At 33.8% G+C, this 27,963-nt stretch overlaps 1 protein-coding gene across 1 annotated transcript; it reads left to right on the top strand.

Moving 5' to 3' along the window:
* Nucleotides 1-284: 284 nt before the first annotated feature.
* LOC125057072 (apyrase-like) lies at nt 285-27,443 on the top strand. The gene is made up of 11 exons (XM_047660536.1): nt 285-465; nt 1,104-1,326; nt 1,879-2,076; nt 15,360-15,490; nt 17,461-17,608; nt 18,286-18,412; nt 19,096-19,253; nt 20,756-20,837; nt 22,498-22,656; nt 26,522-26,670; nt 27,278-27,443. Exons 1-11 carry the CDS (start codon nt 347-349, stop codon nt 27,413-27,415), a joined length of 1,632 nt encoding a protein of 543 aa, XP_047516492.1. The 5' UTR covers nt 285-346; the 3' UTR covers nt 27,416-27,443.
* Nucleotides 27,444-27,963: the final 520 nt, after the last annotated feature.

Here is a 27,963-nt window from a genome sequence, read left to right as displayed (position 1 = left end):
CTAACTATTTCCTTATTAATCTTATCCGAGTGCCCTTTTCGAATTTACTAAATACCAATATCCAATGATTTGTTTGCTTTGCACAGATTGCAGATGCACAGACAGACGTTCGGTAATAAAAGTACTGCGTAATATTTCTTAGACTTATGTCCAGTTTCCAAAAAAAAAAAACAAACCTAGTCACCACTGGCGTAAATATGCGATTTATGCTCTATTTCGTAAGAGCCACGGAAATGTATTGGTATGTTAAATGTCACAAGTCACTCGTCAAGACTGAATGCCAATGTCATATGTAACTTAGTGTCCAGCGAACTGTCGAATTGGATGTGCGATTTTGCGGTGTAAAATGTTCGCGCTAAAATGTTTTATGATTTTTATATCGGTTAGTTATTGTTATGGTTTCGCGCTACCTTTCGAAGGACTGTATGAGTTGCAAATAATTCATTACAACGATTTTCATGCGAGGTAAGTTTAGATTTTTATGACATTAGAAATTGACCAATTTGAAATCACTCTAATATTGATTTTAATAATGATTTCGTCGTTGTTGAAGATGGTAAATAATACAATATATTGCATTGATATTTTATTTGCTATGTCAGTTATTATCCATATAATTTCACATATTATTCGTACATAGTTTAATTATAAACAGATGTTGCATTGTTTTACACAAGCGATACAACAGAAGGTTAATTAATATGCTCTGAACTATAAAATAAATATTATGTTACTGAAATCACAGGGGCTATAATATATAACTATTTCGCTTTGATTAGTTTTTAATACGTTGATAATCATAAGTATGGGTAAGTGCACCTAGTCTAGACTATTTCAGTGTGATGTCAACACTCTAGATCTTACGTTTCGCTCCATTTATTTTGTAAAATTTCAATCACTGTTTATGAATCAAATTCACTCATTGATAAAATATTTTATTATATATTAAAAAAGTCGTGTAAATTTTCGAAGGCAAGTTCAATATTTATAACATTTTTTATGGTGCTTTGTATATTTGGGGTTTGCGTAATTTATAGCGAACCAATTATAGAAAGGATTTCTTCATAACCCAAGTATAATTTTGCATTATTACCTATGTATAGATTTGAAGAAACCTCAGTAGAAACGCCAACATGCCGGTTCAACAATGCCTCCTGCCTGGGCGGCTTTCCGAGGCTCTTCAAGCAAATTATGACTCTGAAAAAAGAAAAGCCAGATTCCATTCTATTAAATGCAGGTGACAGCTACCAAGGGACGTATTGGTATACGCTCCTTAAGTGGAAAGTAATCTTGGAGTTCATGAATTTACTTCCAAATGATGCTCATGTAAGGTTAAGTATATGTGTTACTTTAAATAATTAGTTTAGCCACGATATAATTACGCACGACTTCGGCTGTTTCCTATTTAGAACTAGCAATTGCTGTTCTCAATGTCTCTTTGTAACCTTTGACCACATAATAATCTTACGCCTCATTTATCCAATGCCGTTACGATATTAGTTATACATTTATCTAAACTAATATGATTCAGATAAGATTGTATTTTTCTTAATAGTGAATAAACTCACTGACTTTAATATGAAACGTACATTATTGGATTATGTATAATAATTCGAAGAGTAATTTTGCTTTCTAGTTTCTTAGTTATAGGGAAATTCCGTGTTTCAAAGCGTAATTCAAGTCATAGTTGTTTTGAGCATTGTCAAATATTTCACGAACGAAAAATAGTTTGACAGCTTCTGAAACTAGAAACTAGATTTAAGTTACCAATGACTAAACTTATATAACAACAACACACACACACACACAAGCGCACAACGTACAGACTATGATAGACGACTACGGATACTCAGGAGCTTTTATAACTAATGGTTTCAGGCTATAGGTAATCATGAATTTGATGATGGTCCCGCAGGCTTAGCGCCATATCTATCAGGTTTGAAAGCTCCAGTAGTGGCAGCCAATATGGATTCAAGCAAAGAACCAATTCTACAAGGGCTGTATAAACCTTATATAATCGTGGAGAGAAAAGGACGGAAGATTGGTATCATAGGACTAATTACTACGGATACGAAGGTATGAATTCACCTTTTACTTGGCAAATTTTTTTTCAGACAAAAAGGTAATTAGCTTCTGAACTGACACACTGATTTTTTCTATGCCAGCACTGTTTTACTGTTTGTTGATTGCGCATAAGAAAAATGAATTAGTGCACAGTCGTCACACAAATACACGACCTCAGGGTTGATAATAATCAGCTAGGTTAATACTGTGCTCATTAACTAAAATATTGGTATTGTTAAATGGCGTTTGCTCTAATTACCACCTAGTTTGCATAGAAATCTGTTTAAATAGCGATAATTGTACCGTTATCTATGCAGACGATTTAATATTGTTTTTGATGCAAGAAGAGAAAAAACGATAAAAGTCAAAAATCATTTATTCATGTAGGTAACAATGTACACTTATGAACATCAAAAAAAAACCAAAATGCTTCTAATTACTAAACTTGTTGAGTCAAAATCAAAATTGATTTATTCAGTTGAATCACATGATCACTTTGAATTGTCAACTCTACCGCCTGTTCGCAATCGCGACCAGCACACAAGGAGAAAGGCAAGAACCTCGGGCAATTTTTTTTTCGATCGTCTTAAGTTATTTACAATGCTTATATTAGTTACAATTAAATTAAATAGCTCATTTAGCCGACTCATTGGTATAGTGGTTAGTACCCCTGACTGCGAATCCATGGGTCCCGGGTTTGATCCCCGGCTGAGACGAACATCGATGTGATGAGCATTTGGTGTTGTGCTTAGGTCTTGGGTGTTTAAGTATGTATTTATATGTCTATTTGTCTATTTATCTATGTATGTATATCCGTTGCCTAGTACCCATAACACAAGCTTCACCAGCTTAGCATGGGACTCGGTCAATTGGTGTGAATTGTCTTAAAAAAAAAAAAAAAATAGCTGGAGCAAATTATTTTTAATTCCAAGCTTCCTTATCTTCTAGGTAATTAGATATTTTATAATAAGCTTTCCTAGAGAGCTTCTTATTGTACGGGGCTCGAGGCAAAGATGGCAGAAAGTGAAAACGACTATCCATAATAGTTAAAATTATATAAGTTTTAAATTATATTATCACTACGCTCGCAACCTGTGGATAACCCGTCGGGGTCACCATCAGTCGCTACACATTCAATTTCTTATGCGCATACACAATTATGCCCCTTTCAATTTTTAACACATTTTGTTTTTGGACATGACAAGCTAAATTCAATATTAAAATAGGTATACCTAATATATAAAAATATACGGTTACTGACCAAACCGACTGCCCTGTCGGACTTTTATCAAATTTGTGATTACATATAATAACAAATTGTTTAAAAATATTTTATTACAAGGAAAAATATTATTATTATTATTTTAAATATTATAAAATATTTTTTATTTTTTCGACCAAATCGATATAATTGTTTTAGCAATAATATCCCAGATTGTCGGGATTTAATATTTTCTTGTCATATTCACACGTCATATGTTTTGTACGTACAATATGAAAATGAAAAAAAATAATAATATGCCATGACATAAGAAGATATCGTTGTTACATATTTTTTATTTGACCTTCGGACTTTGTTTTACCGATGTTTTGTGTTCCAAATGTTATTAATAGATACGTTGCCATTGAACTACGTTGATAAGACTAATAACTGTTATATAAATCCTCTATAAAAGGATGAAGGTTTTACTGCTTATCTGTCTTTGACCTTTTATCGTTTATTTTATTTTAACTAAAATTATATACAATGGCCCCTTTTAAGTAAATACTATCTCGTACTTGTGCCAGGGGGATCTAGCTCTTTCGTTACTTATATGGTAATTACTACGTGTGTTGTGCGCATGGTAGAGTATGTGTTTGCATGCGTGTTTGTGTGTACCACACCCACGTGAATGTGTAATGTAGATACATAATAGCAGCCATAAAGATATCTACTCACTACTTTGCGTAAATTCTTGACTCATATGAGCAGAGATGATGATGCTCATATATGATGATGATTTAAATTCAACTATAGTTAAGCGAGTATAATTTAATCTGGGTTTATTTGACACACTTTACTTGACCAGTCTGTTGTGAAGTTATTTTTAATCTATGATAATATGTTCTATATAAATTTAAAAAAACCTGATGATTGTTATGAATAAGGAATGATTGAGAAAATTGGATAAAGATTAATATAATATGTCGAATGCAAGGCGAATAAATAAAATAATGTTTTCGTAAAAGTGTGCAGTGACGTGCGGCGTGTGGTGTGTTCTGTGACCTCAGGCGAATGACCGAAGCACACTTTTTATGAAAAAAAAAAACAAAATAATAATTCCGTTGTGCACATAAAAATACCTTGCATATTATATAAAACAATTTTTCACACGAACCAAGCCGTTAAGTAGAATAGGAATTTTGCGTGGCGACCGGTCGTAGACGGCTGTTGACAAAGAAGAACATGTATGCTGCTATTTCGTAGTAAATACAATATATATAGTAGGCCAAATTTCAAATTATATATTATTAGTTATATATTATAAGATTTTGGTATAGAAATATATATTTTGTAATATTATTGATGTAGGTTAATCGGTGTGGGTATAATTAATGTGTCGTTCTATCGAATTAGTAGTAACTGTAAAGATAGAACAATGATGTGGAATAAATAAATATTTTCTAATAAATTATTTGATTTCAAGTTATAGAGGGTAATTTCATATGTTACGAAATAGGATGAAATTCTTTAAACTACAAATTCCTTGCTAAGACTTACTACTATATCATCTTAATTTATAAATTTGTCAAAGGACATAAGACACAAGTAACAGTTTCGTTTAACAAATATAGAATACTCATACAGACAATTGTACATATAATTAATATAATTAGATGTACAATTGTCTTTGGAAATTTAAAATTAAATTAAGCGACTGATTGAACAAAGGTGACAAATTTACACAAGGACATTACAATAAAGAAAGCTTCTAAGATACTTGGTTTTGTCCTGAGAAACACTAAAAGATTCCAAAAAATCAAAACAAAAATTATATTATACAATAGTCTCGTGCGGATCATACTATAATATGGTACAGTTGTATGGAGACCCCTTATGCTACGCATACGAGTATGTTACGACTCGAACGCTTGCAAAAATTTTTGTGGCATCTACTTTTCTCCAGTGGCATCTCGAAAAAAAAGTTGCTAACTTACGAAACCAGGCTAGCGCACTTTAAGATGAGTAGTATGGATTCCCGGGCACTGCCTCACCCACTGCTTCGGTAAAAAAAGCTGTTTCGGAGGCAGCGCCCGCCTAAAAAAAAAAAAAAAAAAAAAAAAGTTTGTACTCTAACCCCACTAAACAGGACGTGTGGAGTCGAATGCACTCACTCCCGAAGTGATATTTCGCTCTGTTTCGAAGTTAGGTTTTTCTGTACGTTGCTGATCAATCTATTTACTAATCACCAGTCTAATGTCTCGCCCAATACGTTACCCTCATTTACTAATTACCGAGTCAGTTTCGTACCTATCATTAGCTAATTATCATCTGCATTTACCTGCATTGCACCAGGAATGGACGGGAAAAGGATTTGATTGAAAATTAAAAATATGATTACCATGTTTTATGTGTTTATTTGCATTACGTTACAGTACAATTTTACTAGTGCCATGTCATTTCTTGGTGAGTCATACGAAAAGTTTCTGAGGTAATCTTCCAAACTGAAACCCCAGAACTTGTAGTACAAATATACCACACAATACTCCCCACATATCGCGGAATAGATATCCTGAACGCTAGCTGTATTATAGCTCCACACCCGACAATTTCTTCTTAAAAAATCTGTTATTACTCTGATCGGTTTACGACCAAAGGAATCAAAATATTCTCCAACTTTTTCGTGGTTGATATGAATAGCTACCCAATGAGAGCCTGGTTGTGAGTCAGGGTCGAGATTGCATATAATAAATGCGGGTAAGTGTATGTGCATTGGTAGGCGATTCGAGGGGTAAACGCTATACTGGATGCTGGGATGTATTCTATGGAGACTCATTTGCAGGTTTAATGTATTCATTTTCACTCCAACGCGTTTGACCTTCTACTCTTATATATTGCACTAATTACAATTCCAATTCCTATCAATCATCCACCTCAACTAACATCACGTTGTATTGACATCCCAATATATGTAATATCTTATAGGTATGCATTTATTTAGAAAAGTAGGGAAAGTATAAATGAGAAACCATTTGTTATTTATTATATTTCATTCTGTTTATTTTTCTCAATTTAATTATAAGTACATAAAAGTCATTTCTTAACTACTATAATCCACACATACATTTCTGTTCTTATCTATTTCTATAATATTTGAAAACTCTGCATAAACTACACAGTTAATTGTTTCAGTCAATGCGCTCTCGAATCTTACTTCCATTCTCACACTACCATGACGAATGAGATTCCAATGAATATTAGAGTTAGCTGATAAGTCGGGGGTTAAATCAAAGGCTAGTAAACAATATCCATCTGAGTATTGTTCCCTCGATATCCCATTACCTTCGTTAAGAAAATGTATACCGGTGCCTGAGTACAGTGTGTGGTATGCGCTGGCAAATACATCGTTTGGGAATGATGGTTGTAATGATTTTGATGGTATTTGTTGACCGTCTATATATAAACTAAAAGAGCAAATACCGAAGTTTTCAAAGTTGAATGGGTTTTTATTGTAACTACCATTGAAGGCTGTATTATTAACAAAACCTATAATACATCTCTTAGGAACCTGTCCTAAAAATATATTGTCCAGTGTTTTACCCTGCACACCAGATGGTATGGTCAGGACTTTCACTTCACCTCTTGTTATAGGATATTTAGCTGTAGTAGTAGCAAGAACCTTTTGATGAGCTATTAGTATTGACGGATTAATTTTTGCTCTGCGTATTATTAAATTTGCCTCTGTTATACAGACTTTGTACTTATTATCTGCATTCTGTGACATGAGGTTAAATGTTTCTCTCGATCTAACTAATTTTATAGATAATTCGACCCCGTTCATGAGGAATTTATCTTGATTGAATATATCCCCATGTAAATGCCCAATCATTTCAACATCCTTTCCATCCTTTGAAAGTTGTTGTCTTTTGTAAAAGCCCTTGTTTGCCTCATTAGTTTCATTCATTTTACCAGCTGTATCCTCGTACCACAAACCACATGTCAAATGTGATTTTTTGGCGGATGATGAATAATTTAAAAGAGTTTCTATGAAAGCACGATATGCATAAGTATTATTTGGGGGTGACACAAGTTTTTGGTTTAGGTAAACATCCAATTGGTTAAATAGAGAATGTAACCAATTATTGACTGGTGCCACTACATTAGCTGCATTGACCACAGAACCGTCTTGATTTTTAATTTGGGCTTTGAGATGGAGTAAAGTATGTGAAAGGTCTATGTAGTCATCTCCTGTACCAGGGACTTGGAATTCGATAGGTCCATCATCACTTAATGAAGAAATTGGTTTGTAGTGTATCCAGTGTCCATATTCGATACTTGTTTGTGTGGAAGGAAGAGCAAACAGATCCAATTCAGATTTAACACACTCGCAAGAATGATTATGAATAAATGACATTATGATAAGTTTGAAAATATATCCTTGGAAATATTAATATTTTTGTTCCTTTTTTTTCTTTGAAGCGCCTTTCACCTTGAGTGGTGAAACTCGAATGAGCTCATTACTATATTTTCGTCTTTTATTAACACCCGATTCAGTCATAAGTTGATCAATTTTGGTATCAACTTTGTGTTTAAGGTTAGAACTAGCCTTTTTCAAACAAGTTTTGTGTTATATAAAAAACACTTAAATTTCTACGGTGACTTCCTTTTGTAAATATATCAACAACTCTACCGTCAGATTCTCTCATTAAATCATCTATGATTATCAAATGAGGATTTTTACCATCAAACATATGCTAATCAGGCAGCCCTTGATGATAATTTACTCCAGGTATATTATAAAGTGGCTGCATTTCATCATAACACCATGTAATTTCAGAAAAAAAAAATCATGACATGCACTACCCCTGTGTTTTATGAATTGTGCAACAAAGTTTGATTTTCCACATCCTGTTGGACCTGCTATGATGGCAGCAAATGGATGAATAAAATGAATCATTTTTTATACTTCTTTCTACTTTGGGTGTCTCAATAAAACTGAACATTTTTGTCTTATAAATTTTATTTATACATAAAAGTTACAGTAAAATATAAATAAGGTAATATCTAAATAAAGAATAATAATAAGAAAACATTATCTTACAATTACAAAACACATTATCAATAAATAATAATGAGTAGTTATTTACAACTAAATTTCATTCACATATTATTAATAATCTAGTCCACTTTTCTTTTTCTTTTTTTAGTTGGAATTGTTAACTAGTTTATAATGACCCAGTGGTAGCGTATCTATATTATTTGGTAGAATGTATCGCTTGGTATCATTAAAAGATAAACATGTTTTATTTATTTCTTGTGTGAAAATGGTATGTTTTAATGATTTAAATCGATACATTTTACAAAATTGAACATTTTCATTAAATAAGCATGACTTATAATTATCTAACGTTAATTTTTTAGTGACACATTTGTTAACACCCTTCGCCTTAGTAATAATTTTATCATCCACCTGTAATGCATACATTTTTGATCGCAAACCCACAAATTCTGTAAAGATTTTACCACAATTTTCATCTTTGAAATAACCCAATTTTTTCTTATTTACTTGAGGAAAATTAAAAACATTGTTTGCATCATAATCTGATGTATCGAAATGAGTACAAATGTCTGGTTTTATATCATTATAAAAGTTACTAGTAAATATTTGATAAATGAGACTGTCGGTATCTGTGTACAGTAGTTTCAGATTTGAAGTAAATTTCTCTTTCATGTAATTATAGTGGAAATCATACATTAGCGTTTTAGATATATCTAATATACAAAATCCGAGATAAATAGGTTTATTATAAATTAATTTCATTTTGTTTAATTGAATTGCAACAAGACTTTCAGAAAATATTGAAACACTGTGAAAATGTGGTTGAGCAATTAGATCCCCAGCTCCCAATATTTTGCCCCTATTTTCCCAGTGGGTTAACAGTTTAACGTTAACTCGTTTCTCAATATTTTCCATAGTCTTACCAAAAACAGCGTTGTTCATAAGTTTATAGAAATCCTTCTCAAAATCAGAATTAGCTCGAGTTCTTAATTGTGTATTAAGGTCTATATATTTCTTTAACCATGGACTCTGCTTAAATTTTAATATTCTATGAACTTTTAATAATTTTAAACCCATTTTCAAACATTGAATTAAATTTCGATAATGAATAATATATTTGGATTTATTTCTTAAGTTTGGAATCAATCTAATTTCCTTAGCGTCCCCGACTGGTATATTTTCTGGACAAAGAGGTAAATCTGAATGTTTATTATGTAAATCCACCGGATACTCCAGATCTACCTCTAAGATAAAACCTATATCTGATGAACAACTAACATTAAAATCTGTATCAGCACTAACCCACTCAAAACCACCTGTAGGTAGATATTGCGACATTGCCCAACCATAAAGATTATTGGCATCGAAATACATTAAGAATGACTCTTTATCTTTCACATTAAAGTCAGACATGTAAACATTATTTGCTTTTGCATAGCGAGTGCTACATTGCGAAACACCACCACGAATTCCTGATTTAATAAAAGCAATCATATCAATATCAGAAAGTAATTCAATTTCTGTTTTAGTCTGTTTTAACATAGCATCCCAACTTAATCCAGGTGCTGTATAGTAATGAGCCGGATCTAAATCGTACGTTTGAATGCAAACGCACCTAAAATTTTCAAAAATATCTGCTAACAGTAAAACATCCGTTTTTAAATAAAGATTTGAATAATCCAACATATTTTTACAATTGAAATGGTTCCAAACATCTTTGGCATGGTTGTAATCTTCATTAGAAATAATGGAATCTGTAAGAGTACTGTAAAAGTGTGGAAGATCTGGAAGTTGATTGTAGTTTAATGTATCAAAATCTTTAATAAATTCATATGGAAATACACCTTTTTTAGTAAGCCGTTTAAAGTCTTCTGAATTGGGAAAGCATTTTGATAATTCTTTAAAATTATCCTTGTTTAAATTTTTTGCTAAAGTATCTAAGCTACTGGGTAAAAATTTTAGGGAATCCACAAAACGTAAAGTAACATTACTGTTATTGATTTTAAGTACCTTTGAAAATGATATGTATTTTTCTTTATTTTGCGGGAGAACTTCTACCTGACCTTCATCAAAGTTTAAGGCATGTACGATAAAATGTGCATCATAATGACTTAAATTGTGCAAGAAGACTGGTATAGTGTAAGGTACTCTAAATTTTTCTGAACAAAGTTTATGTATGACCCCAACAAATTTCCCCGTAAACCAATCGTGGTAAATCATTGAATCCCCACACAAAATTTTATCACAAATATAACAATGATTAGATTTGCTAACTATATCTTGCTGTATTGGTGATAATTTATCAGTGACTTTTTGGAAACCAATTTTTTTAACAATTGTTGTCAAATTATCTTTCAGTGATTCCATAAATTTTAAAGCACAATTTTCTCCAGTATATGTTACATATTTAGACAATTTATCATCGTATGAGCATTTAATGTAGTATCCAAAACTATATACATTATGTTTTTGTACATTTATGGTATGTGATTTTGAAGGATCGTTTGAACATGATGCTAAAGGACTTAAAAAAGCCTCAAAATCCGCATATATAACAAAAGGTAACATCAATTTACGTTGAAATTTATCAAAACTTAATTTATTTTCAGATACAATATCGCCCCACCAATTTTTTTTATTTTTATCTACGCTTGGTATTTGTGTACAAATATGTCTGCAATCATTTTTTTGATGGTTATTTAAACGTTCAGGTGTTGAAAAATATTGTAAACAAAAGTCACATAGATATATGGCTTCCTTGGATTTTGAAATTTGACTACTTATTAATCGTGACATATTTTTTATATAACAATAATGACCGATCTTACCCTGTGTCAAATATAGTAAATTTATATGAGTCTGCATTTTATTCTTTGTGAAATACAAAGGCCCGACAATACAATGTTTTTTTCTTTGTTCATTATATTCTAATCCAAAAACATTAATGCTAATATTATTAAGACTTTCAATTTTGTGTATATCGTTTAATTTAACTGGAAATTTTATATTACCGAACTTTAATTTATGACTGTGTTTGGTGTATGATGATACTCTATCCGAATTTTTATGAATTGGAAACAGAGCAGATAACAGTGCCCACTTAAAACAGGCGTCATCAGTGTTTTTGACATTTATCACAGCTTTTTTTGTTTTTATATCATGTGGTAACTCTATAAAGGATTTTCCTCTTAAAGGGTTAAATTGATTCAAATTGATATCCAAATGTAAAATTTTTTTCAGACTCCACCCACTATCCTTTCTCTCAAATGAATTTATATAGTTAATTAAAGATTTTGTGAGAGTTGTATAAAATATATTTAAATCATCACCAATACAAATAATAAAATTCATTGATTGGAAATCAAAAGTGTTATTTATGTTTTTTGTTTCCTGAACAAAATCACCATATAAAATGAAATTTATTTTTAAAATTGTGTGATCTTCTATAGATTTGTTTATTATTGTAAATATTGTATCTTTAACTGACGCAAGAAATAAATCTGGGGTCTCAAACTGTAAATCATTTTGATTTTCTGAAGTTACTCTATAGGTTATTATTCTATTACCGAACGCAGTCTCAATTATCTTAACATTAGGTTTTATTGAATGCTGTATTTTATCTACCTTATTTTTGTGTGCATTGCTTCTTAGATGACAAGCGAAATATTTTTTGGAAACATTTGTATTACATGTACTGCAAAATTTCGTATTCGAATTATTACCTATATTTGATGTTGATGGCTCTTGAGACCGTGACAGTTCCATGTTTGATCCAGATTTTATTATTTTGATGTCAGCTGAGTTAATATCACCATCTGCTTTTCTTTTGGTTCCGCGACCCATTTGATGAACCCTATCGAATAAAATTTTATATTATTTAACTGTTAGAAATGCGAAAAGAGAACTCATAACAAAACAAAAAATAGATAAATAAATAATATGATTATTTAATATACTCACAGTTTCCCTTCGAATTCATCACATAGCACCATCATTCCTTGATCATAAAATGAGTGATTTAAATCATTTTTTTCTACTTCATCACAAATTTTGAAAAGTTCATTTGTATCAATGGGTAAGCTTTCAAATTCATTATCCATTTCATCAAAAAAAACACTAACACATTCTTGAGACATTGTATATATAATATATATGTATTCGTTTCACAACAATATTTTTATCACACACTTTTTACGTTAATGCGCAAAGGTCTTCAACAAAAAGCACAATGATTGTCTTTGTACAATGCAACATAGTATTTATACTAGTGGATAGCTGAAACATTACTTAATTATAATTAACATATGGTATTGGAATCCGGTAGTTAGTTAATTAATTACTAATAAAGTCATCTAAGATACTATATAAAGCTAATCATTAAGAAGCTAAAGATAAATCTAATTTTTAAAACTGTAATGTTTTACACTATCTTCCTCGGATATCTCTTTTGTTATGTTATATACAATATCCTTTATCTGAAGATCAATGTTGGAATCGTTTTTCATGTAATATTTAACACGAATATCTGTATTTTTCCAATGTTGTGAGGCCGGGATTTCTTTCAACTTTTTTAAACTATATAATTCAATTTTCACAAGTATATCAGCGTCCATTCCATCATCCCTATCTGTTGATATATATGAAATGCTTCCCTCCTTCCCTGCACGACCAACAGTTGAAGAAAGTTTAGTTTTTTTCTTCTTTCGGTCAGGCTCTTGAAGAAAAAAGTCATCTAAACGACTGGTCCCCTTATTTTTATTTACTGTATGTATGTTTGTAACCTCTTCTTCATCAGATAATACGTAATAATTATAGGGCCTAAAACATTTTTCCACATCTTTCAGGTTGTATGAAGACTGAAATATATTATAAACAAATCAAAATGTGTTTTAAAAATAAATAAGAATTATTAAAGAATTTACTGTAACCAAATTAAAAAAAATATATATATATAAATAACTCACCTCCATTTTTGATAATACAAATAAATTTCTTCACGTTGACCTGTGGATGGATTCGTACCACAAAACTATATTTTTCTTTAGAATATCTGTATTTATATAAGAAATTAATCGATAAAAAATCGATGGTTACCTCAAGAATTTACAAAACAATTATAAATTCATTATCATTCTAATGTTGTCATTGAAAACAAATAAAATCTCAATTAAACATCATTACAACCATCATTCCCAAACGATGTATTTGCCAGCGCATACCACACACTGTACTCAGGCACCGGTATACATTTTCTTAACGAAGGTAATGGGATATCGAGGGAACAATACTCAGATGGATATTGTTTACTAGCCTTTGATTTAACCCCCGACTTATCAGCTAACTCTAATATTCATTGGAATCTCATTCGTCATGGTAGTGTGAGAATGGAAGTAAGATTCGAGAGCGCATTGACTGAAACAATTAACTGTGTAGTTTATGCAGAGTTTTCAAATATTATAGAAATAGATAAGAACAGAAATGTATGTGTGGATTATAGTAGTTAAGAAATGACTTTTATGTACTTATAATTAAATTGAGAAAAATAAACAGAATGAAATATAATAAATAACAAATGGTTTCTCATTTATACTTTCCCTACTTTTCTAAATAAATGCATACCTATAAGATATTACATATATTGGGATGTCAATACAACGTGATGTTAGTTGAGGTGGATGATTGATAGGAATTGGAATTGTAATTAGTGCAATATATAAGAGTAGAAGGTCAAACGCGTTGGAGTGAAAATGAATACATTAAACCTGCAAATGAGTCTCCATAGAATACATCCCAGCATCCAGTATAGCGTTTACCCCTCGAATCGCCTACCAATGCACATACACTTACCCGCATTTATTATATGCAATCTCGACCCTGACTCACAACCAGGCTCTCATTGGGTAGCTATTCATATCAACCACGAAAAAGTTGGAGAATATTTTGATTCCTTTGGTCGTAAACCGATCAGAGTAATAACAGATTTTTTAAGAAGAAATTGTCGGGTGTGGAGCTATAATACAGCTAGCGTTCAGGATATCTATTCCGCGATATGTGGGGAGTATTGTGTGGTATATTTGTACTACAAGTTCTGGGGTTTCAGTTTGGAAGATTACCTCAGAAACTTTTCGTATGACTCACCAAGAAATGACATGGCACTAGTAAAATTGTACTGTAACGTAATGCAAATAAACACATAAAACATGGTAATCATATTTTTAATTTTCAATCAAATCCTTTTCCCGTCCATTCCTGGTGCAATGCAGGTAAATGCAGATGATAATTAGCTAATGATAGGTACGAAACTGACTCGGTAATTAGTAAATGAGGGTAACGTATTGGGCGAGACATTAGACAGGTGATTAGTAAATAGATTGATCAGCAACGTACAGAAAAACCTAACTTCGAAACAGAGCGAAATATCACTTCGGGAGTGAGTGCATTCGACTCCACACGTCCTGTTTAGTGGGGTTAGAGTACAAACTTTTTTTTTTTTTTTTTTTTTTTAGGCGGGCGCTGCCTCCGAAACAGCTTTTTTTACCGAAGCAGTGGGTGAGGCAGTGCCCGGGAATCCATACTACTAAGATGTTGTCATTGAAAAATTATAAAAAATGAATTAATATATCGTTTGCATTTAAGTTATTTTTATTCCTTTAACAAAATTTAGGTATATTTCGTGCACCATCTAGATACCCCAGGCATCCCATCATTCCATTATTACATTCTTTTCAAAGAACGCTTTTTTTCCAAAACTCACCGATATCCAGATTGAGCATTCTGATAAACGAGCTAGGTCTCCAACTATAGTTGCTCCCCTCTCTTAAAAACCGGTTTTTGTTTAATTTTTATAATTTAATTGATTTTTTTTAATTTTTCTATTCTCTTCGTGTATGTTATGTTTGCCTATAAGTGCTTGTTACATTAAAAATTTTATTTATTGTATTGTACCAGTGTAGCCTAGCGTCAGCTTTTTTAAATAAATAACTTTTTTAAAGTGACCTTTGAATTAATTGAAATTACTAGCAGTGTTTTTTTTAGATACTATCGTCGGCTGGTGAAGTGGTGTTCACAGATCCACGGGAAGTGACGTCACGATTATCTCGAGAGCTGAGTGAACGTGGTGTAGATATTATCATACTACTGTCACATTGTGGCCTTGATGTTGATAAGTAAGATATAATAATATACATATGAATGTGCCCGCATTTGAAAACGAAAACTATTTCCGTATATATTTGATTTTCCATTAAACGTAAAAACTTATGTACACGCGTTAGAAGTTATACTTCTTTGGCGTAACAAGATAAAAATCTTTTTAAAAAAAGCGACACTAACAATATACAAAAAGACTAAAATGTTGACTATAGCTAACTTCAGGGTATCGGTTTTTTGTGACGGTGTGCGCGCGCGCCAAAAGAAGTACAACTTAGATAATAATTTCGATTTTCACTTCTAATTATATGATGTATGAGTGATGAAATCTTATAGTAGTTTTCGTTTTCGAAATATTCGCACCCAACACATAGCGCCTACAGATACATATTCCAGAGTTGCCTAGACTACTGGTCTGCACAATCCACAAAAACATTTCCTCCCATAGTTAATAGCGTAGCCCGACTACCTGGAGTCCCTGCTCTTGTCTTTACTATTCGCCTTGCTATAGCGGATTTAATAATAAAGATTCTATTCATTGCCATCAACAGGATACAGTGGCCGTTAATAATACAATTTTTTTTATCTTAAAAACTTTTCCCGTGATTCGTGAAAAACTATATAAGTACCATAAAACCTCGAAACATTTTCATTTTCTTGATTGTACCGACATGTCTTTAAATGTATTAAATATTAAATAAAAGAATAAGGATATTTAAATATAACGAAAATTATTTTGTATAATTATAAAATAAAGTCAAATTAATTTCTTAATACCTACATCGTTATATCTGTCGTTAACCTCAGCGTCCATACAATATTACTTGCTCATTTCATTATTTTAAAGTTTAAATAATGTTGCATCAGACTTTGACGGTAACCCTCAGACCAAAAATGAGTTCAATATTAAGTACCTTCTCTTCCGACTGAATAATTACTTTATACACAATTTTTTTTATCATTTTAATCGAAAATCATTTTGTAATTTTCATTTGTTTGGAAATAATTCTAGTGTATTTGAATACCTTGAGCTTGAATCATCCTATTGTGGTCTTAGTATTATTTAAATTAATACCGGACGTAGTAGATCTTACAATTACTTAATGGTGCAATTATGGTCGTCCTTTAAAACTGTTTTTAGCCCTATTGTGACATAAATTGGCTCCGAAGTGCGATTTTACATGTAGATAGTGAACATATATGGTTTGTAAGGTGAATTCGAAGGTCCCTCATTGTCCGCGAGAAACACATTTGATTAAAAATAATTACTGCTTGAAAGAGATGAAACGCCGAGTTATTTTAATAAATAAAACTCGTGACATCTCGACGTCTTTCGTTCCACAACTGAGGCTGTTTTTGATAGGCACTACCCTTATGTGGAACCAGTTCCCCACTGAAGTATTTCCGAACCAATTCGACTTAAGGGGTTCAGGAAAAGAGCATACCAATTCTTAAAATTAAGAAGGTCCATTGCCGGCTTAGTGTTATATCACTTAACATCAGGTGAGCCATCCGTTCTATAAAAAAATAAATTTTTTAATGTTACACTATCTAGGCTTATTAGATTTTTTTATTTTCGTTTTGAATATCATACTCAAATATTATAGAGAATCTAAAATCACAAATAAATTAAAAATACAACAAAACAATCATATGTTATTATAAAATACAGAATAACAGACTATTTCTACTTTTAGCTTTTTCTGCTACGCTTTAAGTATTGGGTAGGTTCGATAGAGCATATCATACTTTACATTACTACTTCATATTATACAACAGAATAAGCTTCAAATAGAGGCTAAAGAAAATACAACAGATTTTCACCTTAAAGATTTTGCACTATGATGATTCTTAAATTACTCTTATAAATCGGTTCTACTAATCGGTAACGAGAATAATGTCCATTCAACTTTAAACTATGATCATTATACATTTTTACAAAACACAAAGGAATATTCAAACATAATCGTAACTCATTTGTTTTCAGGGACATTGCCCACAACTACGGACAACACATAGATATAATTGTGGGTGGACATACCCACTCATTGCTTTGGAACGGGCCGTCACCGAGCGGCGAAGCAGTTGCCGGCCCATACCCCGTCTTCATTGAATCTGCTGATCAAAAACATAAGGTGCGTAGGCATTATTGAGTAGCTCTTCATCGTGTGACTCATTTTTTGAATCAATTACTCATCAAACCTACATAAAATACAATCAAAACTCAATTTCCAAAAAAAAACGTGTGGCACTTGGGGACTGCCGCGGTAAAGCTATTGCATAGCATTTTTTATAAACTTATGCAGTTATAATTATTTATTGATTTTTTATTTATGCAGTATGTATTTGTTTTTCTTTGATATTAATTCAAGTTTTTTTCTTTGATATTATTCCAAACCGGCTGCACCGGCTGCACCGGCCGCGCTCACGCTACGTCACCGATCTCGTCAAAGAGATGGGCATGCGCAGTTTGCGTTCTGTCTGTCCCACTCTAACGCGTATTTGCCGCACCTATATAACGTCATCGTGTGTAAGGTTTTTTCGTTACAGAATTTCTTGATTCGGTCGCCGCGCTCAAAGCCCGCAATAAAATCTTTGCAATAGCTTAAAAATTGAAAAGAAATAGGCGTGCACACGCAAATCATGGGACATTAGGTATGCAACAGCTTTAATTTAAATCGTACTATGTCTGTTTGTTTACTTTTAACGTTCCTCTTAAATGCAAATACGTATTGCCTGGACAGGCACACAACAGTGTTTGTTTTAGATGAGATACGTGGTATTTTTTTAGAATACATTTTTTACTTTTCAGGTGCTAATAGTTCAAGCATCAGCGTTCTCAAAGTACATGGGAAGTCTGTCAGTGTTTTTCGATTACCGCGGTGAATACGTCAAATGGGAGGGTGGGCCTATATTCCTGAATAGATCGATGCCTGAAGGTATATATGACGTTTTTGACTCAAATAACCGAATTCAGCGTTGCGAGAGAAATTTAAATAACCTTAAACCCTTGTTTATATCTCTTGAGAGACAATGTGGCTGATTATTTATTAAATTAACATTTAGTTATTGTATTTTATAGTTACACCTGAAGTAAGTGTTACTAGCGCCATCTGTTTCCGAAAGTTGTAATTATTATCGCTATGTGAGTGAATTTTGCAATGGGTTACGGAAAAAATCCTTCCTTCAGGTGTTTTGAAGTCAGTTTAAACAAACAATGTACTGTGAATTAAAAACGTTTTGATATATACATCTAACATTACTTGCCACACCTACAATTTATGGCTACAATCACTGCAATGACGTCATATCCTGAAATACGCTAACAAATTCATACCTATCGCCACAGGGGCCAGCTAGACTTTATACTGGTGGAGGTCCCTTAAGGTTGGAGGAAACCGCACAACAGCCTTCCTCTACAACATTGATTATTATTTTAAATGTCTGTCTAATATCTACGGCAATTATTCTATTTATGATAAAATGGTTATTATAAAAAAAGCGTAGTTATTGAGAGCGCGTAAAGATGTTACAGTAAATAGATAGACAATTTTTTTAATTATTTTATACGCACTTTAAAGTATCATGTATGAGCGTCTCATTACTTGTGTAAATATTACAGATGAGGACATCAAGAAAAGACTAAAGCCATACGCCGAAATGGTCCACAGAGCTGAGCAAGTGGTGATCGGAGAAACTGTGAACACTCTGTATGCTGATGACTGTATCTATGGAGAATGTGCGCTTGGAGACTTACTTGTCGATTCTATGAATGAATATGTAAGAATATAAACGCCTATTTATAATTTTTTTTTTAAATTAATGTTGTCTTTGATATTATAAAGTAGTACAGTTTACTTGACATTTGTCAGTTTGGGATCTATTAATGTTAATAAATCGGTGCGAACTTCGAACATGTGAGTCGAATTCACTTATTATGAAAAACCAAATATAGGTACTGTGTTTTTTCATAATGTTTTTTTCTATTAAGTTGATTGTAATATATTTTATTATAATGACAATGTCATTTATAGTAAATGTCACCAGTAATGATTGCATTCGATTCTACGAAATTCGAGGCGGAATGCGAAATTACACCCGTATCGCCTCGACGTCCGTGCATTTTTGCCGCCAACCAATTGCCCACCGAAGTATTTCCGAACCAATTCGACTTAGGGTCCTTCAAGAATGGAGCGTATTAATTCTTAAAAAGCTGGCAACGCACTTGCGAGCCCTTTCGCAATGTGAGTGTCTATGGCAGTAACACTTAACAAAAAAATTAAGTAGAAGTCTTAACAAACACACAAAACGCGGATCTTCGGCGAGTTTTCCAAGAGCCCTATGAATAAAATTATGACGCTTTGAAAGATCAGCCAGCTTCAAGTCTTGGAGGAGCTGTATTTTATACGCTTTCAAACCACTTTCCATAAGATAGGCCAAGTTGAGATCGGCGCCGAATCGATTCTTCCGGATCTTTGGCAAAACTCTCATCTTCGCAATATTCTCTACAGTTCCGGCTGTACGTGGTCTAATCGGTCGAGCATCATCGTTAAATTATTCTCGAGTTTGCCGATGGTTGCCGAATAGTGGCCATAAATTGGCCTGAGCGCACGATTAACACACAGAGCGTCCATTTTCGTTATATAATTGTACGATTTGTAAACATTGTTGAAGCGTAAAGCGGACCATAGACGGACCGCATGTTGCAGTCAAGACCGACTGCAATATGCGGTTTGCTCAGGAACTGCTCGAGCGGTCCGTGTATGGTGAATATGAATTTAGTATGGAAACTGCAGATCGCCGTGCGGCGACCGCATATTGCAGTCGGTCTTGACTGCAACATGCGGTCCGTCTATGGCCCGCTTTAGTCTTTCCATGGTGAAATGTCATTGAAAACTGAATAATATTATGTATTTAGTTCGACAGTAGTCACGCGTGACATGTCAATAAAACCCTATTGGAAAAAGTACCTCCAATATGATCACCCCATATTTATTATTATACGTGTGTATTTCACTGAACTCCTCTGGGTGGAGCCCTGGATGGTTTAGATTCACAAATCAGCCCGACAGATGGCGCTGCAGACGGTACTTTCATATTTTGTTTAATATCCAAATCGCTTGAAATATCCTGCAGGACAACGTCTGTCGGATCCGGTAGTAGTCTATAAAAATTCCTTTACAATTTTTTAAAAGCACTATTCAATAGTGTCATTAAAATCCAATGATCCATCTGTCGCTTTTTCATAAATATTTCTAAAATAATCAATATATATATTGCAGGCAAAACTGAATTATAAGTCTTCAAACAGTTACATATCATTCATTCAGAGGGGGAATATTAAATCGACCATACCAAACGGCGGTGAGTATTCATTAATTATTTATTCTACTGGTTTCCTACGCGTTATCACAAAGAACACATCGCTTGCCCCGAGCTTACTTATTTGTATTTTACTTACACAATATACATATCAAATGAAAGATATTTTTTCCTATTCGAAGATTAAACATTGTTGTTATGTAATTAGTGTAAATAGTTACAAAATAACTAATTGTATAACGGTAATTTATCTAATTAGACTGAAGAACAAAATCGTTTTACTAATGCTTCACGGTTTATATATAATTACGGACGACATTGCACAACCGCACATTACAACGGTAATTTTGACGAATTTTTTGAACGTATTTACATTACCACTCTTTTCGCGGGAATATTATGACCTTGGTGAAACAGAAATATATTATTACCACTCTTTATTCGTTTTTAAACTGTCGCTTTAACTTTTATGATTTTTTGGTAGAATTACAAACTAAACTTAAACTCTATGGTCGTTGCGATCTATTCAGGAAATATAAATTAGGTAAACAAGTATTATTATAATTGTGCACAAAAAAAATCTTTTATGATAAAATGTATTGCAAAAAATCCTGATAAAAACAATATAACACCCAAGGAAATAAAAAATGTAAAAGTCATTAAAACAGTCTACTTGTACTAAGTTATGATTATATACCCCGGGCAAGCGACATATTAAATATTGCCTCTAATAATAATGTAACTCTGTAAACAAAAATTAAATTCGGTTCAGTAGTTTAAGAGCGCTTAACGATTTAAAAACTCTACCTTCCACTAAACATTATGCCATAAATTGCTAAGCAAAGGTGTTGGCTCCAATCGGCTAAAAATCTATTTAAGTTAATAGTTGTCTATTGATAAAAAAAGCAAAGAAAAATATAAGTATAAGAAGTACATTTGCACAGTCCAATTGTGAACAAGGCATTATATAAAGGCGTGTTCGTACCCACTTATAGCAGTTTACTTATTATAAAACGTGGTTCAACGAATTTGTTAGGCCCTTTCTCCACTGCTCCGGTCCGGCGTCGGATACCGGAATGAGTCATGAGAAAAGTATCGGAAGGCCGGATTGCGCTTCTCCACTATATCCGATCCGACCATAATCGATACTTGTATATTTATCGTGCAACACTCACATTAACTAAAACTCATATACTTTATTTTATTAATAAAACGTTCTAAATTCTGGCAACTTTATTACTTTTTTATATTGTCTATCTTAATATTATAATCTACTTAATAAATAGTTCACTAATACTATGGTATAAAAATATAAATAAATAGCAACATAATTTGGTTTGGTCCAGGTTATCCAGATTCTTTCAAATTAAACACACTGTAAATAAACCTGTGAATAATAATTTATAACCTCTTGAATACTTGGACCGATAAAACACCGCGTTCCGACCTAGCAAGTTATCGGATCGTTAAAAACCGGATGCCGGAGTAGTGGAGAAGTACGCAAGTACTGTTGTGAGTTTCTATATCGGATCGGTAATTAACGTTTGCCGGACCGGAGCAGTGGAGAAAGGGCCTTGCAATACTTGTACAAGTAACAACGTTATTTTCTATATAAAAATAAAGGCTACCACGACAACACGGTACTAACGCTTACCTATTCTATTCGTCTGGTTATTATCGTAAGTCTATTATCTTTTGTCAGAAATAACAAAGGGTGAGATCTTCGAGCTTCTTCCCTTCAATGACCGAATCCAGACCTTCGAACTGCAAGGAAAATACATAGCAAAAGCCCTTGAGAGAAGTGTGATACATGGATGGAAGATGGATCCTTTTAAGGGGCCTTATGTCTTACAAGTAGCAGGTAAAATTTCTGATTAGCATTTATTTCTAAATTGAATTCAGTACGTGCTGATGACGTCATCAAAGTATCGTCGTCAATTTTTATAATTCAATAAAAACCAACAAAAGAAAGGGATAAATTACTGATTTTTTTAAGTGTTTACAACATACTCCCAGATTCTTAATCGCAGGAGTCGTTGATAATAAATCACAAACTGTAAAACACATGATTCGTCTGTGTAATATCACAGTTAGCAAAAAATTGATTTATAATTGCCCTATTCTTTTATTGATAATAGTATTTTAATTAATATAATTATTGACAGTGAAAATAAAATGGCAGAGTGACAGCACACTTATTCTTTATTTTACGTCTTCCAAAAAGTAGGTTTTATTATGGCTGGCTTTGGCTTATATAGCCTCATCCCCTCCAAGTGGCTGGCATTTGCGGATGGCAGGCATGGCGGTTGGCTGGAGGGTTGGTCAACATGGCATGGCTTGGCTTTGGCATTGGCTATGGCTTTGGCTTTGGCTTTGGCTTTGGCTATGGCTTTGGCTTGGCTTTGGCTTTGGCTTGGCAGGATGTGACTGGCGACGTCACGTCCGTTACACTCGGCCATCCTGAAACAGTTGTTCCCGTGGGAACAACAACTACAATTAGCTCTCTAATAAATCAATCAGATCTTCGGTTTCAAGTTGCTCATCTGAACTGCTGGCACTATCAGATACAGTAATAATGCTTTTATAGGGTCTTAACGAATCGGCAGACACTAATCCAGTAAAACTCTTATATCCACGTAAACCATTTAGGTGTACTTCTCATTTGGTACCTATCATTGCCCACTACCTTAGTTACGACATAAGGACCGGAATACAAGTTGTCAAGTTTATTAACGTGACGTGAATGCGCTACAAGTCGGTGTTTGTCGCCATAGGACAAAATCACCCTGCTTATAGATGTGAGCAGATTTTCGTTTTTTTGTCAAGTAACGTTTCATTGTAGTACTCGCTTTTAGTATCCTATCAGATGCTTTCTTTCGACGCGACTCTACTGGTTCAGAAACACGCCCGGGAACCGCACCATCACATACTGATCTACCGGCCCGAGCAAACATCAAATCGTAAGGTTTGTAAGTAGTGGTGTTATCAATTGTGTTGTTAATTTCCCAAATTATGTCGGGCAAAGAGTTAGCCCAATTGCTAGAGGCTTCACTGGGGTCTGTGGCTCGTAATGCATCCAGTATTATCTTATTTGTACGTTCCACTTGACCGATAGAACGCGGACAAGCGAGAGTGTCTTAATTGTTTATCGTTCGAAAACTTCTTAAAGTTACTCGTGAACGCCTTTCCGTGATCGGTGACTATGTGATCAGAGAAGGAAAATAAACGAAATATTCTTCGTAGTACTCGAATAGTTTAACCTATTGTCGTTCTAGGTTTTACGCCGGTATTATCTTTAAATTGACTAACGATTACGCTCAACTATCGTCCTGACATTGCACCGTATAAAACTAATCCGCCACTTCTAGACGATTAATGTTCATAGCATCAACCGGATGTCTACTAAGCGCATCTACATGTTTCATGTGTTCTCCCGGCCTATACTCGACACTTATATCGTAATCTTGTGTAGAAAGCCACCACCTTCGCGATATGTGGTATAATGTCGCGTTTAGTAAGCGTAGCGCGGACTGCTGCACAATCTTAACGTTTTTCCCGACAATGTATACGCGAAGACGACGCAAAGATTCCACCGACTGCCAGAGTTTCAATCTCATAACTATGATACATGCTCTACTAAAATATATAACGGGGCGCAACGTACCGTCAGTCTGCTTTTATAGAAGTATACCGGCTATTCCCAATTTACACGCGTCATTCATAAATCAGTAGTTACGGGTTCACCTATATTATTGGCATTATAATTGGCAAAAGTATGGCAAGCAGCAAAGGAAATTACCTGACTATACGGCTGTAACGGAGATTCCTGGCAACTTTCAGCCCTTGTTAGGACCTCTTCCGGCGACCACACGATAACCTCGCACCCGGACTTTGATGTAACCATCTTCGCCTCGGAGCAGGGTAGAGAGATAAGAGTAGACTACCACCCACGTAGTGCCGAGGTGGCGTTACCACATCGTTGCCGACCTTATTCTCCAGAACTTGAATGATGAAAGAGCCAGATGGACTTTTGTTGTTTTGTTTTTCTTTGTTGACTTCGCTGTTGATAGGTTGACCGAACAAAAGATTAACGTCGGCCATCTTGATGCTAGAAATGCTTTTTTTCATTGCTCCCACGTATAATCGTAGTCCTACAGGCGATTATACCTCTTCTTCGCTTGACCTCGTAGTTTATCGTATATTCCTCAGTGTCAGGGTCGAATTACGGAGTCAAAAATGCAGCACGATGTACTTGTGACTTATTCGGAGCTTCATCAACACAGTCATGTTGAAGATCGCGTAGAGCCTTTATTACTTCTTTTTATTAGCAGATTCTTCAGCAGCTTCGGTGCCGGCGGTTAAGGAGTATCCTCATCTTCCTCCGACATTGATTCGTCAGAAGGTCGAAAAACTTGTGGCGAGGTCGTTTTATTCCACTTCTGAGTATAATTGCCCTATTCTTTTATTGATAATAGTATTTTAATTAATATAATTATTGACAGTGAAAATAAAATGGCAGAGTGACAGCACACTTATTCTTTATTTTACGTCTTCCAAAAAGTAGGTTTTATTATGGCTGGCTTTGGCTTATATAGCCTCATCCCCTCCAAGTGGCTGGCATTTGCGGATGGCAGGCATGGCGGTTGGCTGGAGGGTTGGTCAACATGGCATGGCTTGGCTTTGGCATTGGCTATGGCTTTGGCTTTGGCTTTGGCTTTGGCTTTGGCTTTGGCTTTGGCTATGGCTTTGGCTTGGCTTTGGCTTTGGCTTGGCAGGATGTGACTGGCGACGTCACGTCCGTTACAGATTATATAACAATAATCACATAGCCCGTCTCTAATCTAGAAGGGGGGTTAGAATAAGAAAGAAGAAACGATCGACTCTCTCGCTCTCGCTCTGTTCGACTGTGATTGATCAACATTCGTTAACACGCGACGTGATACGTTATATACGTCCTTTTGACCAACTACAGTCGGACGCAGCAGGCAATCTTTTCTTCTTTCTTCTCTACGCCTTGTGTCTCTCGTTGTACGTTATCAGTATTCAGATCTCGTCATTTTGAGAATCTACCCGCTTTATATGAATTTGAATTTACTTTAATTATAGAAATCTGGTATGTTCGGTATTTGAAATAAGTAAAGTCAACGACAGTACCTACTAAATTGTGAGTGAGAAAGATAAATGAGTTCTAAATATTTACGCGTCGTTTTTATAAGAATTTTAAATTTGACACCCAATATAGAGCTATGACTATGAGTCTGTTTTATTAAAGCGTTTATTAGTAATCCCCAGCAATTACATTATACAATATATATATTACTTGCTGATCCGGCAAACGTCGTTTTGCCATGTTTATCATTTATAATAAAAAATAGGGGTTGATCGTAGAGGGGTGAAAAATAGGGGTTGTATGTATTTTTTAATACTGTATCATAAAAAAATAAAAATATTTTTTTATCTATAAATAAAAAAAAAATAGGGGTGGACGGACTACCCTTAACGTTGATGAAAAATAGATGTTGTCCGATTCTCAGTTATACCCAATATGCACACAAAATTTCATGAGAATAGGGTAAGCCGTTTCGGAGGAGTTTAGCCACAAACACCGCGACACGAGAATTTTATATATTAGATATATACATATAAATACATTCTTACACATTAATCGTGCCCGTGAGTTGTGTGACGTTCTAAAAAAAATTCTATAAGTTTTACCTGTTGTTTAGGTCTGAAAGTGACATACGATTTGAAGCAACCTGAAGGAGGACGGGTGACGTCAGTCCTAGTTGGAGACTCGAAGACACCTTTGGATCCTGAACAAGTCTATCAAGTCACTGCTCCAGCGTATTTAGCTGATGGAGGAGATGGATTTACGGTAAAGATATATTATTAGTTTATTTTAGATGCAAATTTTTGAAAATAGCCCATTACTTCGGTCCTCTCAATTTGTTTGTTCATTTTGAAAATGATTTTATTTTCAAAGATCCCTCTGAAGTGTCCGTGTCTCTCACACCTCGTACTAAGATACGCGCGTAAATGCACAAGATACTACTGAGGCCTTACCGCGCACGTTACGATCGTCAATTACTTATACGCAAATACTTACGTATACTCGAATACGATATTTGATTTTGACAGCTCGAACGTATCGAATATCCATACAATTTGTATAGCATGAACTCTATTCTAACGTTGCATTTTCGTCTTTGTCTTTACTTCTCAAGTTTTCCATGCTATAATAATTATTATTTTTCTATCGAGATAACCAACGACGTTACGTATTATTCGTACGATGCGTACGATGGCTCGATCTGAACCATTTATTCGTCCAACTTTAGTGGAAGAGTACAAAAGTATAAGGCGAAGCAAGTAAATAACTAACTTTGGTCCGGCCGGTTATAAATGTTCTTACGTAGTTTCGAACAGAAAATAAAAATATTTGACTTCCGAAAACGTTGGTTAATTTCTCAAAATCATTTCAGATGTTCTCAGAAGGAAGAAAGAACGTGCAAGTCATAGGGCGTGACGAGAAAGTTCTGGAGGCATTTATAAGAACACATTCGCCTTTAAATGTGACTACTGACGGACGGATAGTCATTAATCAGTTCAGTTTTACATAGTTCCTGTTATTAAACTAATTTGTTACTATTTTAGTCTTTCATTGTATCACCCTGAAATGTTATTAGAAATATATGAGTCACTAAAAACCATCTAAGGAAAATTCTTAAATCTATAAAATCTTTAAGGATTTAACTAAAAATATAGATTGCCAATGTTACATGTCTGCCAATTATAATGTTTAAAAAGATCGAACACTCTTAAGTTTAAGGCCAATATTTAAATGATCTTGTTAAATTTCTTTATTATATGATGGCGCTTCCGACACTTTCAACTATGTGTTTGCGTGTTGTTCCCACGAAGAATGTAAGTGCGTGCTCCTATTTCACCATGCCTTCTGCTGATAGAGGACAAGTCTTTGTTTTTAATTTATGTTATTATTATTTATTACTTATGATGTCATGTGGAACAAACGTGTAAAAAAAACATGTGTGGTTAGTGGTGGAGAGTTTATTGCCAGTTCTTCTCTTCCGTTCTTCGCCCTTGATTTAAGAACTGGCACTAAATGTAAAGTTTGAAGCATTTCATATACATTTCTTTTTTTGACGTT

Source organism: Pieris napi, chromosome 2 (assembly GCF_905475465.1).
Source record: "Pieris napi chromosome 2, ilPieNapi1.2, whole genome shotgun sequence".
In the NCBI taxonomy this organism is placed as follows: domain Eukaryota; kingdom Metazoa; phylum Arthropoda; class Insecta; order Lepidoptera; family Pieridae; genus Pieris; species Pieris napi.
Note: the sequence above shows the minus strand (reverse complement) of the source record. Positions and strands in the feature narration are given on the sequence as shown.